The sequence below is a fragment of the Anolis sagrei genome, chromosome 5 (assembly GCF_037176765.1).
Source record: "Anolis sagrei isolate rAnoSag1 chromosome 5, rAnoSag1.mat, whole genome shotgun sequence".
Classification (NCBI taxonomy): Eukaryota; Metazoa; Chordata; class Lepidosauria; order Squamata; family Dactyloidae; genus Anolis; species Anolis sagrei.
Window position 1 is genome coordinate 19,422,291 of NC_090025.1, and position 18,571 is coordinate 19,440,861.

At 38.5% G+C, this 18,571-nt stretch overlaps 1 protein-coding gene across 5 annotated transcripts in view; it reads left to right on the forward strand.

Moving 5' to 3' along the window:
- The window catches only part of PTPN13 (protein tyrosine phosphatase non-receptor type 13), a 154,353-nt gene that overhangs the window by 76,772 nt on the left and 59,010 nt on the right, over nt 1-18,571 (forward strand). For 4 of the 5 annotated variants that reach the window (XM_060779275.2, XM_067468582.1, XM_067468584.1 and 1 more), the window contains exons 7-9: nt 4,491-5,045; nt 11,338-11,433; nt 12,301-12,397. In XM_060779275.2, the coding sequence (XP_060635258.2) occupies nt 4,491-5,045; nt 11,338-11,433; nt 12,301-12,397 (748 nt within the window). The remainder of the gene's footprint in view (nt 1-4,490; nt 5,046-11,337; nt 11,434-12,300; nt 12,398-18,571) is intronic. The other variant, XM_060779278.2, reaches the window with a different exon arrangement.

The following is an 18,571-nucleotide window of genomic DNA, read 5'->3' on the forward strand; positions in this document are numbered from 1 at the left end:
TTGGGAAGGATGGGCTGGATAAAGCTTGTTTCCAAAAAAGTCTGCTAGACCTGATTCCTCACCCATTTCTAGTGTTAATTCACATTTCTTAGGTTATGTTCCATCCATCTTGTGTGTTTTACAAGTACCTGAAATCACTGCTCCATGTCAAGAGTGAATACCCAATAAAAACAGGATATATTTAGCTGTTGTGGCTGTATAATGCCTATAACTGTGAGAAGCATAGTAAGTGTTCCATGCTGACTGCAATGTTTAAGACAAATAGTCAGTATAAAAAGATATGTTCCTTTTTTAATTCCAAAGTAAAACATGCTGGGATATTTTATAATCATTTATAGTGCATTAACCACAATGCTACACTTGTGTTTCAATTGCTGAAGTTATAATAGGCTGTCACTATTAAAGTGACACTATTGTTACAGTTATTGGAATAACATAGATGCTACTTCATAATATAATTTCTCTGCTGTATAGCCAAAAATATTGAGGGACTCTTTAAATGATTCCTTTCAGAACAAAATCCTGAAATCTGGCGATAATTTCCTTTGGAAAAAAATGAAACCTGCTTATTATTATAGAGAATGGATGGAATGAAAAATGGTGAGGTTTTTGACCTCCCTCGGCCACTATTGCTTGTTTCCCAATTTCTACTCTTCATCTCCACTCAATTTTCCCATCCCTCATGACCCACTCTCATACTTCTATGGTCCACTGCTTCTCAAACTGTGTTTCAGTTGTTTGTGATGTTGTTTAACTGATTGTCGCAGTCAGTTATGTTGCATATTACTTTCTTACTACTTTCTTTTAGTTCTTTGCTGGGGAGAAAACGACAATCTTTGAATTTGATATGCACAAAGCATTAAGCTTCAAACATAACAATCAAATTTCCTCAAAAATGCCCCATCACCTTTATAAAATAACTGTGTTACTGTGACTAGATCTGACATCTTAAATAAAGAATATAGTTTGTGTATTAATGTAAGTTGTGCAAATACACTTCTGGCCACTGCCAAAAGCTGGGCATATAAACTTAGGTTTCAATCCAAGAGTATGACCAAATTATGGATTCAAGATTTCAGAGGGAATGTAACCTTGTCCAGCACACCTTGAATTTGTATTTCTTGATTTTCCTTTCAAGTGACTAGTACTCTTTTGTCTGGATTCAGTGTAAATTTCTTGGCCTTCATCCACTCCATTAATGACAGCAGACAGTGGCCACTTCATCACACTAGAGAATGAATCTACTTTAAATCTGGTTTCTGCCTCCTGCAGAATTTTGGAGTTTGTAGTTTAGGGGGCTGTTAAAGGCTCCTTCCTAAACTAGAAAACCCCAGAATTTTGCAGGAGGCAGCAACCAGATTTAAAGTGGATTCATTCTCTATTGCAGTGGTTCTCAACCTGGGGTCCCCAGATGTTCTTGGCCTACAACTCCCAGAAATCCCAGCCAGTTGACCAGCTGTTAGGATTTCTGGGAGTTGAAGGCCAAAAACATCTGGGGACCCCAGGTTGAGAACCACTGCTCTAGTGTGATGATGGTTGCTCCTCAAAAGGATTCCTGGGAGTTAGATGAACATGACCAATAGAGTTGGATGCCAGCGCATTGGTAGCACCGAACTCCTAATGTCTGGACATCTGCTTAGTGGTTTCACGTAAATGTCAAACTATATGGGGGACAAAACTGAACCCCAAAGGACATTGTAGCATGTCAAACAAGAGTCTACTAGCACCACTTTCTGAGTGCACCCTTGGGGGAAAAAAGGACTGAATCGACTGTAAAACAGTGTTCTCAGTTCCCATCCTAGAAAGGAGGCCCAGAAACATACTATGGTAAAGTGGCAAACTAGAGTTATGAAGCTGCTGTATTTCTTAAAATAATGACTAAGCTTAACTAGAGTAAAAGAAGGGAGTAATAATAATTATTATTATTATTATTATACTTTATTTATACCCCGCTACCATCTCCCCTAAGGAGACTTGGGACAGCTAACATGAGGCTAAGCCCCACAACTACAACAGATCAAAATAAAATAAAATACATGCAGCAAATAATAAACATTAAATAAAATGCAAACAAAACAAGTTAGCACAAAGTCAAACACAGGAAATTAATAAAATAATATAAATGATGAGGGAGGAATGCACAGGCAAATGTAATACATTTATATTTTCTGTATACTGTACCACAAAACTCAAGGGACTCCTTCTAAAGGTATTTAACTCAGGATCATGTATTTTGTGATTAGGCATACAAGGTGGAGCTCAAGGAAAATCTATTTTGAGTTAAAAAGAGATTGTGTGGAGCCATCTGGGAGATGTATCTTAAAAAAGTAATTTTCCCAATCTCTAATAAAAATATAGAGAATTGGTAAGAAGTAAAAGATAGAAATATGGTGTCTAAAGGGAGATTCACCAGGAAGAGAAGATTTTTGAATTGTTTTACTGAAAGAAAGAGGAAGGACTGAGAAGATAAAACTATTGTATTGTCCCACTAGCTGGGATAAATGTTGTTAAAATGTAATGTCCTGGGTGGCAAGCAGTGATGGTGAGGAAGGTGTCTGGTTGTTGAGCAACATCTGGAGTATAGCTGCTTGATAAATTTAACATCTGGAAAGACTCTCTGTGAACAAATCAAGAACCAAACTCCAAAAATTCAGGCCAAGAAAAGAGAAACGGGACGAGATGGGCTGGCAGGTATTAAAAGCAGCTGTTCTAAAAACAGAATAAATACCTTTTTTTTCCTTAAGAGAAGATCATTAACAGATTGCAGAGAAGTGTTGCAGTAGAGGATTGGAGGGAGCAAAATTCAAAAGTACAAAAGTGATTTAGTCATAGGATATTCAGGAAAAGGGGAGTAAGCACGCATTTAATTACATTTAGAAGCAAATTGACAAAAGATAATTCAAGTTTATTGTAAAATCAAAGATCCTTGTAGTATCACAAGGAGGGTATATATCATATTTAAACATTGGAGGAAACAAATCGTGAAAACTGCATGAATCAAAGGAATAAAAACACTGGGACTATCCAAACAAGGAGCAAAACATACTAGAGTATAAATCCATTTACTTCCTTGTGACTACTCTGATGAAATTGGTAGCTTTGGGGCTGTCTTTTGTCATTAACAATGCAATGATCTCAGTGATGACAATTGATTAGGTGTTATATAACTGTGCATGCTGTTGATGTTCCTGATGTTTGACAGCTTGTGGATAAAGGCTATATTTATCTCTTGGGCTGCATGAAGGTCCGTCCTTCTAACGCACCCTTTGAACCTTGCTTTTTTGTTTCCATGGGGAAATGAGATATACTTTCTTCTCATGATAAGCTTTCCATTGAAATTTCCATCTCTATGAGCCAATGGCAGTAACTAGGAGGCTGTGTCAGAAATGAAGTTCAAGAATGTTGGATGGCTCCTAGTATTACTTGACTAAATTATAAAAACACTCACTATAGGCAAGTCTGTTTGGTCGCTTTGCAAAGAGCCTGGGCATGATTTCATGGAGATGTTGCCATTTTAGTCCCAGGAGAGGAAAATCTAAGAATCAATTTTTGTATATATTTGAGAAACAAATTAAACTGAAAGTGTTTTTCAAAAGACTGTACTTATGTTTCTCAGTAGTGAATAAATATGAGGGAAAAGAGATATTGTGTTGGGTGCTCACGTTAATGAGAGGCACTATATATCTTTTTTTTTCTTTTTTAAAAACCGGTAGCATACATTATTTATACAGCCCCCCAAAATGGCTGTTGTTATAACAGGAAGATATTTTATTTTTAGCAGGAATCCTTGTCAGTGTTGGCTAATGGACCTAATGGATCTATCCAAGGTGCTGAATACTATCTTCAAAATACATTAGGCTTCCTGGATAGCTCCTTTAAAATTCAGACTGAAACCCAAAATATATTCACTACTCCACTGATCCGAAACCAGCAGCCATCATAGTTTCCCATGTAACCCTTGGCACTTGGGAACTGGTCCTCCCCAGCGTCAATGATGGAGGATTGGCTTTAGTGTCACCTTGTGGTTCATGCCATTGGAGGTTTTATATTTCTTGGCATTCTGCTGTGGAGCATTTGACTTTATAGCTATTGTTAGATTGCATTTCCCATCACTTTTAGCTAAGCTGGTTGGAGCTGCAGTCTCACCACCTTTGGACGGCAATGTGTTCCCCACTCTTGCCTTACTGGAATGTCTAGAAACCAATTTTTGAAAGGAAGTAAAGACAGTGGCAAACTCCCTTAAATGAAAGTTGTTGCGAAAACACATTGTTGCTGGAAGTCAGAGTTCTCTTGAAGGCTCATCAACATCAACAACAATGTGGTATATTCAGAGATGCCATAAAGACACAAGCTAAACTTGCTTTCTGGTCATGCTTCCTACTCCAACATCTGGAGAATCACAAGAGAAACATTTGTTTTTCTGTAGTTTGCACTATGGGGCATTGGGAGAAAAGGTTTGCTGTCTGTAAGCTAGGTTTTTATCATTCCAGGAAGAACTTTAATGACTGATGCCCGAGATGGTCGCAAGGCCCCAGTCTCTCAACTGTCTCTCAACAAAGGGCTTAGTAAATCAATGGGATTCTTGTCTGTTAGAGGTTCACAAGGTGAAGAAGAATTCTACCAGGGCATTTCTTCCAATTACAACTCCGGCCATGAAGATGACACAAATACTTACTGTTCATACCGGTGTAGAGCTGATGATTTGGAAAGGAAAACTGATGTTGGCCCCAAGCGGAAGGTCTGGGCCTCCTCCTCAGATCTGCTTTCCACAGCTGACAAAGTCACAGAGAGAGACTGTCCTGGGAATTCCTGCAAGCACTATCATCATGCAGGGACGGTTTCAGTACGGACTTCAACTGCTAGAAACAAGGAGGGCAGATACTCAGATGGAAGCATAGCCCTTGATATATTTGGCCCTCAAAAACTAGATCAGTTGCGCCATGGGCCAGAGACCTCTGTGGCTGCAGCTTTGTCAAATGCTTTCGACAGGATCAAAGAGCGGCAGAGGAAGCTGCAGTTGCTGAGGGAAGCCATGAATGTAGAAGGTCAGTGAATTTTCTTACTCATTTGTGTTCTACCTGACAACTGTATGTTACATTTTCAAAATGATGGTTGTCTTCCTGGTTTTATGTGTTGTATCGTTGCTGGAGTTTGGAAACAGCATAACAAAGGACTTGACAAGGAAGATAAGATACAACTTTCACTTCCACAGTCTCTCTGTATGGTCAGCAAAGCATCCTGATTCCTAACTGCTTTTCCAAATTTGGTGATTAGAATTCCTAATCTGAACAAAAGCTTTACACAGGGACATCAGGCAGGTTCAGGCTCAAATAGCAGATGCTGGGAGTTGGCAAGAATGTGTGGGAAGAGAATTCTGGCCAAGGAACCCATTTCTAAGCTAGGCTCCTTCCTTCAGATGTGGATGGCATCCCCTCCATTTGCCAGCATTGAAGAAATACTGAATACTAGTTGAGTTTTTCTGTACAGTTTAAAATTGTGATTTGCTGTCTCACACAAAGCCATGACATCATCTGAACTCCATACCTTCAAGTAGACAATCATACAAAGTAATAAGCTCTATTTTTTATATAAAAACCTTTACTGGGACATGGAAACCTACTCAATAAAGCTACTAAGTGACCTAAGTGAAATTAGCTTTGTCAGTTTTAACATTCTTCTGGGCCTGACAATAATTCTAAAGCTAATAGAATAGTTTTCTCTCTTTATTGATGCCTGGTAAAAATTGCTTGGCATCAGTCATCATTTGTCCTTTTTCAATATCATTTTATTTCAGAGTTTGATGTTCAAAGAACTTGAGCAAGAGGAAGTTTCCCCAGTCTCGTGAACATGATTTTCATCTTCTGAGAGATGCTAAATCCTATTTTTTTAGATCAAACATTTAACAGTGCAAGTGTGTTAAAACTCAGAGTTGACTCCATAAAATGTTGCCACTCCTTTGTCTTTCACGTAATGTTTGTGATGCCTGTCCACCACCTATAATTTCCCTTTCTTCATATAAAAAGGTACATGATTAAACTTGTAGAAGTGTAGCAAATGCTTTGACCCTAAACACAATGGCTGGTAGCTGTGAACAGTAAACCAAAAGTAACTTTCTAAAGTTCTGGTTATTTTTGCATGAATTGGAGCAACAAATGTTTCCTCCCACCATCTTACAACTTTCCATTCAGCTTTGGAGAAGGAAGCTCTCGTTTCATGAAGTCAACATGTGGTTTTCATGCATGATCAAGTATGGCACTGGAGACAGTGTATGTTTGTGACTACACAGTCTCTCTCCTTTAAAATACAAGTTTAAGTCCATTGTGGTTGGATCAAGTCCTAGTGTGGTCAGTGTGGTGTTTTGACTTGGGTTATTAAATATGGTATTTTGCTGACTGAAGAAAGTGGCAGAGAACGGTTGTTTCTGTTCTTTGGAAAAGAATGAACTTGATGGAAAATACAATTTTTAGGACACATTTCTTATATGTCTAGGACTCAGGATTCTTGTATAGTTTTGGACTGGCTGATGTCCTAAGCCAGGTCTTTATACTATTTCTAAATTTTTGTGCCACAAAAATTAAGCTGATATAGTAACTTCTGACTGCAACACATATCCACGGTTTCACTTATCCATGCTCAGGAGAAAATGGTAAGAATGTACTAAATCCTCCAGGCTATGATATTCTTCCCTGGAAGTTACAATATAGTCACCATGGAGGACCTGGCAAGCTCCTAGAATGGATATCTCTCGAGTAATCTCTAGTTTCTCCAAAGCAACTCTAAGAGATGCTGGGACTAGAAATCAAGCAATTTAATGGTGTTTGGTTACATCCACAATTTCAGGTAATCATGATCCAGTTAGAAACATATCCCTCTTTAAAACAGGGGTCTTACTGTACTTAAATCTACTTTTAAAGTAATATCTCTATGTGGTTTTTGGCTTTGTCCTCCTATTCCCATTCCCTGGCTGGGAGTCCTACAATAGGTTGGGAGATTGATGAAAAACCCTCTTTGCACCACTGAGTGTTCTGTTAATTCAAAAGCACCATTGGATGTCCCCTAAAATATTTGACAGTGATCTTTTTGAAAGAGGATAAAGTCCCCAGATCCTTATCAATGAAGAGCAAATATGGGACAATTTATTTACCATAATGTCTACACTGGTTATTCTATTTTTCCTACAAACCTTTCCCATAGTCCTTGTCTGGTTTCCTACTTATCCTTCAAAAGAGTGGTAATTTATATGATGTTATATATTAGGAATTCTAGATCAATAATTTGAATGTTGTATATATGGTAACCAATTCTATCTTAAAAGTTGCTTTTTAATCTCTTTCTTTTTTCTACCCTTATGGTTCTTACAGTCTGTGCCTTTGACACATATAATGTGCTTTTAGTTTGGAGCTGGGGCTCTGCTTTCCTGTGAATCCGTACCTTACTGTTGTTTATCACAAGCCAGAAGCAGCATAAATTCGTCACAGACCAGCACAGAAATTGATTTGCCAGCCACATTGATTGGTCTTTGTCAGTACTAACAGGCTATCCATCTATATATATTTCTTTCCCAAATTCAGTAGCCATTTATCAGGTTTAAATGGACCCTAAAACATTATAATTTAGGCTGAATCTCTCTGTCCACTTTTAGCAGGTAGAAAGCTTCTAAATGTTACTGAACTCAATCCTAGTTGTGGCATCAAAGAATAACTAGAGCAGTGAGATTCAGTGTGTAAAATGCGACATTTGATAGAATGGTTGGCGTTATTTATTCTCTGTTGACATACAAGTTTAATCTCTTATTTCATTGTCAAGGTTTATTTGTACATAAAAACAACTCTGCTTAGATCAGGCCAAAATTGCATCTCCTGCATGGCATAATGAATGACCATAGCTTACATAGCATTCCCACAAAGCTTGGGCTACCAACGTCTTTAACATGATTTACAGTACATTGCAGTTTAGAAGCACATCATTAACAAAAATACATCACTAAGCTAGTAACAAAAGCTTTCCTCATTAACCAGTCAGTTGACAAAATCTATACCTAGATGAGGTGACAGCATTACAATTGCAGATGTGTGCAAAGTCTGTTGAGTTGACGTATTTAATGTCTATAGAGACATCTTTATAGTCTTTCACACCTTCACGTGCCTTCATGCACACATTCACACCTGGAGGAACCCTCTCTATGTTGACAACATATAATTATCCCCATCTTTTTTTGCCGGCAGCTCAAAAATAATTTCATCTGGATGCTATTGTCACCTTGTAAATATTATCAGCTTTCTGTCAGGCTTTTCTTTGTCTGTTTAAACCCACACACACACGTCTTCAGCTAATATTTGAAATACCACGCTTTTACTCATTCTGAATATCAAAATTCAGTAAGCAGATATTTTGAAGTTAAAATGCCTCTGTGAAAAATGTAGCAGTTGTGACTTAATTCCCAACACAAAGAGTGGCCAGACGTGATCTTCTGTTAACCCAGTGGTTCCTAACCCTTGGTCCGTGGACCACCAGTGGTCCGCAAAAATTAAAATATGGTCAATGGCCTCACCAAGACTACACTGTTGCAACAAGAGCCATTAATCTTGTGAAACCCTCTTATAGTACTGACTCTTATTAAATATCTTTTTCTGCTGGTGAGCAGATGGCGACTACTAGATGGCATATGTTCTGTATCAGAAACTAGAGCTGATGTGGTCTATCCGATGCAATTTTCTGAATCAGCACCCCAAATAACCAGACCAAATCTACAGTTGACCAAAAACTGATTTGTAATCCTTTTGGTACTAATGTTGGAGAGTGATCCCTAGTCAAAGTGGCCCCTGGTCAAGTGGTCCCTGGTAAAAAAAAAAAAAGGTTGAAAACCACTGTGTTATCCAGTGCTAGATGTCAGACAAAGGGCAAAAATGCCATTCCCATTCTGGGTTTATTGGGAAATGATCAGAAAATAGTTGTAACTGATCGAAAGTTTACTTAAAACAAACTTTTCATACATTCATGGTTGTTGCAATTTGTTTATTTAACCATTGATTCCACACACACACCAGCTTTGTTGATTCTACCAATGTTATTTGTACAAAAATTAATATGCTTCTTTACTCAATAAACAATTCTACTGTTTTGATGTCTTGTCAGAGGCTTTTATGGCCAGAATCACTGGGTTTATTAATGAGCTTCCTTTATGATATGTTGTTTTTATGGCATTTTTAGTCGTGTTCATGTATATCATTTCCCTTCTTCATGAGATTAAATCAGCAGTTCATTCCACCCAATTCCTTTCTTCTTTCTCTTCCTTCCCAAGTTCCCCCATTACTTCCATCTTGTTGTTTAAATTTATACCATTTTAAAAATTATTCTTGTTGATTAAAAAATTGAGAAAAGGTTGGGATAATTTTATCTCATAATTTATTTACATAGGGTGTGGACAAAGTGCAGACTCCATGTAATCCTTGGGGGTTAAAAATGTCCTGAAGGGAGCGTGAAGAGCATTTGTGATAAAAATTTCAGTTTTTATTATCAAATTTAGGCCTTTCTGGGGTGGAGCTTTTCCAAAAATGGACAATAAATAGTAAATTACCGTATGTTGACCTTTTGTAGATAAGACTTGCCAGGCATTCATACCCCCAAAATGGCCCACATCACTTGAAGGTTGTGAGCAAAATAATTGGGTTGGGGATAAGCAGAGACCTCCAAGATCTCCTTGGTATTAATGCAAGCTCCTGGGTCCCACAGTGGCCCACCTCAGTTTACATCGAGGATAGGACAATGTTTTGCAAACTTAATCACAACCACCCCATTCCCTAGACCACTTTTTCTGATGAGAATTGCCTCTCCTATAAGTTTCCAGGAGACACAAGTTCACCAGTGATTTTTTCCCTTTTTGAACAGATATAAAACAGTAACAATTAAACATTTTTCACTTTATGCACTTTAATACCAAAAGCAGTGATGAACTTCCAGTCATTTTGGCACAATTTGAAATGAGTCACAGTTCATCTCTTGCTGACATGTAACATTTTCCCAATCATACATATGCCACAAAGATATGACAGAAAACCAAAACTAGAAATTGGTTTTGTAACCCATTGATTGATACCTACTTCAGCCAATAAATCAACATTAATTAGCATGGTGGCCTTTTTAGGTTAGCATTTTCCATAACATTGGGATCAAGATGTGTTTGAAAGATTGTATGTTTCCATCTCATTGCTTCTGTCACCTCCTCTGTCCTCTCTCCTTCACTGTGAGAGCTGTTCAGTAGTGGGACTCTGCCCCAGAGAGAGTGGTGGAGTCTCCTTCTTTGGAGACTTTTAAACAGAGGCTGGATGGCTATCTGTCAGGGATGCTTCATGATTTTCCTGCTTCTTGGCAGGGGATTGGACTGGATGGCCCACAAGGTCTCTTCCAACTCTATGATTCTATGATTCAATGATTATACATTTTTAGGTTGAATTTTAAAATACATCTCACAATTACTTATGTTTTGAGCCACCTATAACTTCTAGTTCAGAAACTTCTAGTGTTTTAGATCTGATCTAATGTTAAAAGGCAGCTTTATTCATGGTTAAGAATGATCAAATGTGACACAAGTCTCTGTTAAAGATGATGCTAAGGGATTATGGAAGATAAAACATCCTAGGGTGTGGGACGTTTTCCCACCAATATTATAGAATTGTGGAGGCTATTGTCTGCCAATCATCCCAGTTGCTCCTACAGAATTATAAGAAACATAGTTCAGGGTGGAGCCTTTGGAATTCTTAGCTAGAGAAGTCCTTGACTTCCCCAAACTACATTTCTGCTGGAGCAGATCAGACGATTGGCCTTCGTTCTATAATGCTGGTGGGAAAATGACCCAATTTGCTATTTCCAATACAGAGATCGAAACATTGAGAAATGTATTAGCTAAAGCATTACTTTTTCCTGTTAACTTAATACTATTTTTTTAATGCTTTAAAACACAAAAAACATCCACTATCCAAAATTACTCACAAAAGCAGTGATAAACCATGTCTGAACGATACACAAAGTCCTCCACATTTAACTCTATCCATTTGTATGCTATTTATTCTGTTTCAGGGAAAATGTATTATAGGTAGTATCATTGGCCCTTCTAGCGTGTTAATTTCAAGTGCCGGATTACTACTTGGATAGCTATACGGTGACCTTTTCCTTTTTAAAATAAAGTGAAAAGAAGCCTGACTGCAGTCTTATTTATTTTCTTTAGGCAAAGTGGCTAGTGGGATAATAGAACTAAGTATTTAAAAGTTTGTGCATTGGAATGATATTAAATGATATGTTGAGTAATTACATTGCTGTGTTTCCTTCAAATTCTTTCAGACAATGTTCGAAGATATAAATCTTATCACAGTGACATATACAGCACAGACAGTGAAAGTCCATCTTTTATGTCTTCTGAGGCTGATTTCCGGCAAGGTAAGACTTTCAGAATGAGGCCTGAATATCCTAAAGACCCCAGATCCTTTCTGATATTGTGCAGCCCTGGTTGGTACTTCGATGGGAGACCACAAATGAACACCAGGTGCTGCAGGTTATATTTAAGAGGAAGGGACTGGCCAAACCACTTCTGAGTATTCCTTGCATAAGAGATACATATGATATTTGTAGAGTCGTTATAAGTTGACAGGCAGGTTGAAGATTCTCTGATCTTTTTAAAGCAGAGCATTATATGTACTGTGGCTGAATTTTCTACAGTTCTGATCTTTTACTTGGTTAGCTGTGCCCTCAACAGTTGCATTATTACAACTAATGATGTTGAAAATGAAAGAATTTTGTCCATGTTGTGACATGATTGTGTATTTCTGTAAATGTAAGCCCTAAGTAAACGTTGCTTTGCTTCATGGACTTTTTAAAAAGAAGTAGTGTTAAATGGGGTGTTTGTATCTTTTATATCAGTCAGCCTGTCTTTTTGTCTGCCAAATATGTGTGTCTGGTCACAAAGCTGAAAGAAAAACACTAATTCAGCATGAGAAACTTTGCATAAATTGAAGGAAGTATGATGGGGGGAATGCATGAACTGGAGAAACTTCAGTAGGCTATTTTGCCATTTCAAGACAACTTGTCTGGACAAAAATCAAGACAAGGCTGACATTTTTGTTTTGCATTCCCTATTCTCTCGTCATGTCCCTGTGGATTTAACAAAATATGTATACGATTACTTAAAAGCTGGGCTTGAAGGTAACTTGAATGTAGGCTGCTACATCTAGTGAAAACATAGGTGATATAATAATTGTCCTTTATTCAATATTAAATTATGATTTTGGCTTTCTTTCCATGTGCCAGTGAGGAGGTTTGAAGCACTGAGGGATAACTCCAGTGGTCGTCTCCAAACAGCAGATGATCCCTCTCCATTAGGTCGACTTCAGGGACAAAGATCAAGGTAAAGAAAAAAAGAGGAACTCCCAATGTAGCAACTATCTTATAGACTCGTAAGGCACAATTCAGCTGTAAGCACAATTTTTTCCGGTATGACTAATGAACCTACTTTCATGTGACCAGTTGCAGAAGAACTACCTGGTTTCTTATTCAGATCCTGCTTTACATGGGACTTCTCATTTACCCATTTTGGATATTAAGAGAAAGTGATTTAAGAAACTGGAAACCTACCTCTGATTCTGGTCTTAAGAGAAGAGAGGAGAGAAGGGAAGGGAGGGGAAAGGAAGGAATGGTGAATGGATACATCAAGATGGTAACATTCAGACTGCTGTCTTTTTGAACTACCCCTTTTAGATCTAAACCAGGATTGGATCCCAATCATATGTATATGCCTTGTGTTGTTGAAGGCTTTCATAGCCAAAATCACTGGGTTGTTGTAAGTTTTTTGGGCTGTATGGCCATGTTCCAGAAGTATTATCTCCTAATGCTGCACCTGCATCTATGGCAGGCATCCTCAGAGGTTGTGAGGTCTGATGGAAACCAGGAAAATGGGCTTTATATATCAATGAAATGTCAGGAGAGATTACTTCTGGAACATGGTGATACAGCCCAAAAAACTTACAGCAACTCAGTGTATCTGCCTTCTTTTTCTCCCTGGTGCCTCATCTGCAGATCATTTCAGGAAGCAGATGGTGGAAAGAATTTGAGCATTATATTTAAACAAATGAGGTCATTCTATAGCAGTGGTTCCCGTCTTGTGGCCCATGGACCACCAGTGGTCGACAAAAACTAAAATATGGTCCAGGACCTCACCGTTACTACACCGTTGCAACCAGAATGACTGGTCTCACAAAACCCTCATATAGTGCTGAGGCTTATTAAATATAGTTTTCTGTGGATGAGCAGAAACTGGAGCTGATGTGGCCTATCCGATGCAATTTTCTAAATCAGCACCCCAAATAGCCAAACTGAATCTAAAGTTGACCAAAAACTGATTCATAACCCTTTTGGTACTAATATTGGAGAGTGGTCCATGGTCAAGTGGTCCCTGGTCAAAAAAGGTTGGGAACCACTGTTCTATAGTGCAATACTCCTATAGAGTCAGCCCTCCACTTTCACTGGGGTTAGGGTCACAGAACCACCACAATATTGAAAAGTGGTGAATAAAAAAAACTTCACTACCATTTTTACCTGAGAGGACATGTCTATAGGAATCTCTAAGATATTTGCTGAAAGTTGAACATAGAGTTATACTAGAGGAATTAGAAATTCTTAGAGAGCCTATATTGATCAACTTTTGAGTGATTAAATTCGCAAAGGTTGAACCCACAAATGTGGAGGGCTGACTATACTATGAAAGTGACTTCAGAGCTGTGAGGGGGATAGGAATCACAGATATATCTAGGAATCGCAGATGTGTCTAGATATATTTTCTGTACTATCAACAGTACAATATTCTACATCAGCAAGAGATTTTTGCATCTTCTCCTAGGAGAAGAAATGTCCAGGGATCAAGAAGGATGAGGTTTGTGTTCTACTTGTTCTGAAATTCTGTTACGTTCACAACATTGATTTAAATCAGTCCTACTGGAAGCTCATGAATATTTTTTAAAACCTCTAGATGTAAGATTCTACAATTTCATCGTCATATGTATTGCAGCACTCAGTTGTTTCATAGCTAGAAAAGGTTGCCTGATATACCACCTAAATGTGTCTTGCTCAAACTTGAACAGCTCAAGATTTCATCAGGTTGAGGTGAAGTCTGAAGCAGAACTATTCCTGACTCATTCCTTAAGAAATAAGTGGGTGTACATGGCCTCAGATAAGGGGGATTTTTGTGTGTTACTTAAGAAATATATACGTTGCCACATGTAGAAATGAAATATGTCTGGAAATTTGAGGACATGTATGTGTGACCTTCTGTTGTCAGCTGCAAAGAGTCAGATAGAAATCTGGATGACATTTAAGATGAATTTCCAATTTAGGTGTTCAGCTGGGCTCATGATGAACCACTTTCATGATGTGTTTTTTAGGAAACTGCCAGAATGTTTTAACAACATGCTTTTTGGACAATAAATCCCCTGGTTCCCTAATCAACATGACTGGAAGATGACTGAAGAATTCTGGGATTTTTTGTTTTAAAAAGTTGCATTTCCAAGTTCTGGTCACGACAAGAATTATAATCGTTGTACAATTTACTGTTATGAACAAGAATAAAAAATTCCTAAGCTTTCTTCCACCCAGCAAACTGATGAGTTGTTGCACATTTTCCAGAGTTTTTTGCTCTCTTTTTATATTTATTTATTTATTTAAAAGTTTTGTATACCGACCTTCTCACCTCTCTTGAGGGACTCAGACCGGTTTCCAAACATAATATCACATACAATCAATAAAACATCATAATACATATTACATATACAAATTACATGACGGGAGAAAAGCTGTTACTACTTATTTAGAACTATTTTGGACTCAAGATCGCTTTACAAATATAAACCAAAAGCTAGTAGAGTACAAATTAATTGCAAATAGGGATATATTTTTTTACAAATAGCTATTGTTGGTGCCTTGTGTGGATTTTTAAACAACTTTGGATGGATTGTTGCAGCTTTGAGATCCGTTATTTTGTCCCATGGGTACCAATATGTGTGTGCATTTTGCCTAACAAAAGGAGAAAGAGTAGTTCTGGCAAATATGTATTTTATGCAAACTACTGAGGCCTTGATGAAAAGAGATATGCATTTTTGCACTCTCATCGGGCTCAAAATCTTGCAGCAACTGCCCATTTTCAATGTCCTATCTCAATGGATTGAGACACCTTTTCTTCCACAGAATGAGAAACGTTGTGAATGTTCTTTAGATCCCTTATCAAGACCCTACATTGTCAGAAACTTGTGCTGGTAACTGGAAGATTAAAGTGGCTGTAAGATTTTAGATATGTGTATGTGTACACGTATTAATTCCTTGTTAATACTTGATGCAGTCAGTACCTGTTTCTGGGTTTCACTTCCACTTTGGGTTCCATTTCTAGGTGTCTACATTTGAAAAGAAACCTGATATTCTGCTTCATGTATTTCCATGTCTTGGCAAATATATTAGTGGCCACACACCCTTTAATGTGTGCTTCCCTTGACATTCAAATGGTGAACAACACTACTGTCCGCCATGAGTAAATTTCCCATTACAATGTAGAGAGAGCAGTGACTCTGCTACGACAGGTTTGGGAATTATGCAGCTGGTTTGTCTGACATCTCCCAGTATTCCTTGCCATTGGTTATGTTGCTGGAAGTTGAAATCCTACCCTGCTGGCAGAGCTGACATGATTCCATATTAACTGATTTAAGAGGAGGGACAACAGCTGTGCTAGCAGGGATATTGATTGAGGGTGGGCAGTAAAGTTGACAATTCAAAATGAGGCAAGAAAGACTTCCAGTTAGGACAGGTAACCATGAAGAGCAAGGCGGAACATGCCATCAGTAACTGCAGTTGAGAGGGTATTGGTTTAGTAGACATTTCTCTCGAAGTCATGAGAGAAGCAGTCTGCAAAAACATGTTTTGTTGTTTTCTGATAGGATGATCACTGTTCAGAAAAAAACTATTTTTTCATATATATTGTAGGAAGAATCCCAGTGTGGTTAAGTTCTAAAATGTTTGAATTCGACTGCCAAACAAAATAGCTTGAAGCAGAGTAGACTACAAGACTACATTTTGTTTTGTTTTGTTTTGAAGATGCTGCACCCCGTTCTGTTGTAAACCAGCCCTGCCCATCTTGATCCACCCACAGAAAAATGCCTCATTGGCTGCAACCTTTCCTCTAGTTCTTAATCATTTCTTTGCCTCTCTAGTATGACGGCAGTGAGAGAGCTTATTCTGCCTTGATAATGGCTTAAAAAATGTGAAAAAAGATGTTCCATCTTCCAGTTCACAACCCTTTGAGATACGATCAGTAACCCAGATACAAGCACTGCATTCTCCTTTTTCTTTCTTTCATAAAATCCACGTCTCTTGGTATCATGCCCTTGGGCTTGAGCTACTTAATAATGCTTTAGAAGCTAATATTCAAAAACCCTGGCTAGAAAAAAGCAAAAAGTAATCAGTGGGGTTGTAATTATGTGGAATGTATCCACTAACTAGTTGGCATCTGCCAAGTTTATGAAGGTGGTTCTCAAATCACTTATTCTGTATATATATTTAAAGGTCTTTGTTTTATAATGTTTTTAATTGTAGGAATAATTAGTGAAAATGCTTCACCTTACCCTCCCCTGGTAGATCATTCAAATGTTTCATTCATTCCAAGCTCCAGATTTGTCAGACCTCCAGAGGAAGTGAGCCCCAGTGATTGAGTAATTGTGTTAATTAATTGCAAATAAAATATTTGGATTAGCTGCAGTCCCTTGGCTTATAATATTTTGAACCAATCCTCTGTTCTACAGAGGAAAAGGATGTAACAGTAAGACTGAGAAAATGCAACATTCTTATGTCTGCATTTTGAATTTTTACCATGGGAGCCACAAATGTTATATTGTGCTTTTTTTTCTTGGCTTATCAAGGCAGTTATATTTATCCAGTGCTCTCCAAATTAAAAACCTTATTGAGCTTCACTGGCTCTGGTGTCAGTAGGCTTATGGATCCACTTCTGTGTTTCAGTCTGAAATATAAAAGAAACGTTTCAAGTTACTGAAACGTATCCTGCAGGTGTGTTCGATACTTTAGAAAGCTCATTTTAAAGTTCTGGGTAAAAATCAGAGGGGATTTGCCACTCCATTGTGTAGAAGCTGGTCATTCTGCCATTGAGCATCATTGGTTGGCTCTTTTAAGGCACAGTTTATCTGTCTTACCAGTTCACGTCATTGTTTCACTTCCCCTGTTCTAATATTTTATTTATTTATATCAGATATTTGTACCCCACCCTTCTCAACCCCCCGGGGAGCGGGGGACTCAGGGCAGCTTCCAGCTGGCAATAATTCAATGCCTCCAATATACACATAATAAAATACATAATAAAATCCAATAATTACATACATTTAAAACATTAAATCGCATTAATTAATTAAAATCTGTTTCTTTTTCAGTAACAGCCTGGTGGCCTTATTTGACTCAAATTCTGTAGTTAGAGACTCCCTCAAGCATGTCAATTTCCATAGCGATTGTCATCATTGTCACTGTCATTGTTAGCAAGATTACCCAAAGGCATGGTCCCACATCCATGTTTTTAACTTCTTTCTAAAGGAAAGGAGGGATGTTAATAATCTAATTTCACTGGGGAGTGAATTCCACAGGCGGCCGGGGGGAGGGGGGGCACTACCAAGAAGCCCTGTCCCTCATCCCCACCAAGCACGTTTGCAACCAGAGGCAGGGCCAAGAGTAGGGCCTCCTCAGAAGATCTTAAACTCTGAGGTGAGATATAGAAGGAGATACGTTCGGACAGGTACGCTGGGCCAGAACTGTATAGAGTTTTATAGGTCAACACCAGCACTTTGAATTGTTCGCCAGTGGAGCTGACATAATCGGGGGGTGGGGGGGTGCTCCCTGTATGACGCTCCAGAGAGTACTCTAGCTGCTGCCCATTGCACTAGTTGGAGTTTCCAAACAGTCTTCAAAGACAACCCCACGTAGAGCGCATTGCAGTAATCTATTCGGGATGTAACAAGAGCATGGACCACTGTGGCCAGATGAGACTTCCCAAGGTACGGGCACAGCTGACACACAAGTTTTAATTGTGCAAAAGCTCTCCTGGCCACCCCCGAGACCTGGGACTCCAGGCTCAGTGATGAGCCCAGGATCACTCCCAAGATGCGAACATTGGGTTTCTCCTGCTTCATATGCAGTCTTGGGTAATCTCCAAGGGGCTTTCCATATGATTATTGTCAGAGTGGGATGTTATGGGATTTGTGATCCAAACAGCATCTCCAGTTTTTGCATGGGAATCTCTTATTCCAGAAACAGTATGACTCAGAAGTGGGACAGATTCCATGCATGTAATTATGTGCCAAGGGAAGTTAAACATTTGCAACTTCTGTTTTCTTGGCCTTTTGTAGGAATGGTCAGCAACCATGCATTTAGGGATTTAGCCACCTTAGTTCTATTGTAGCAGGTTAAATTTCCCCTCTTTCCTTCACAGTGTCTGCTCCTTCTTTCCCCATCTGTTCTGCTTCTGAACCTTCTGCTTCTCTCTTCA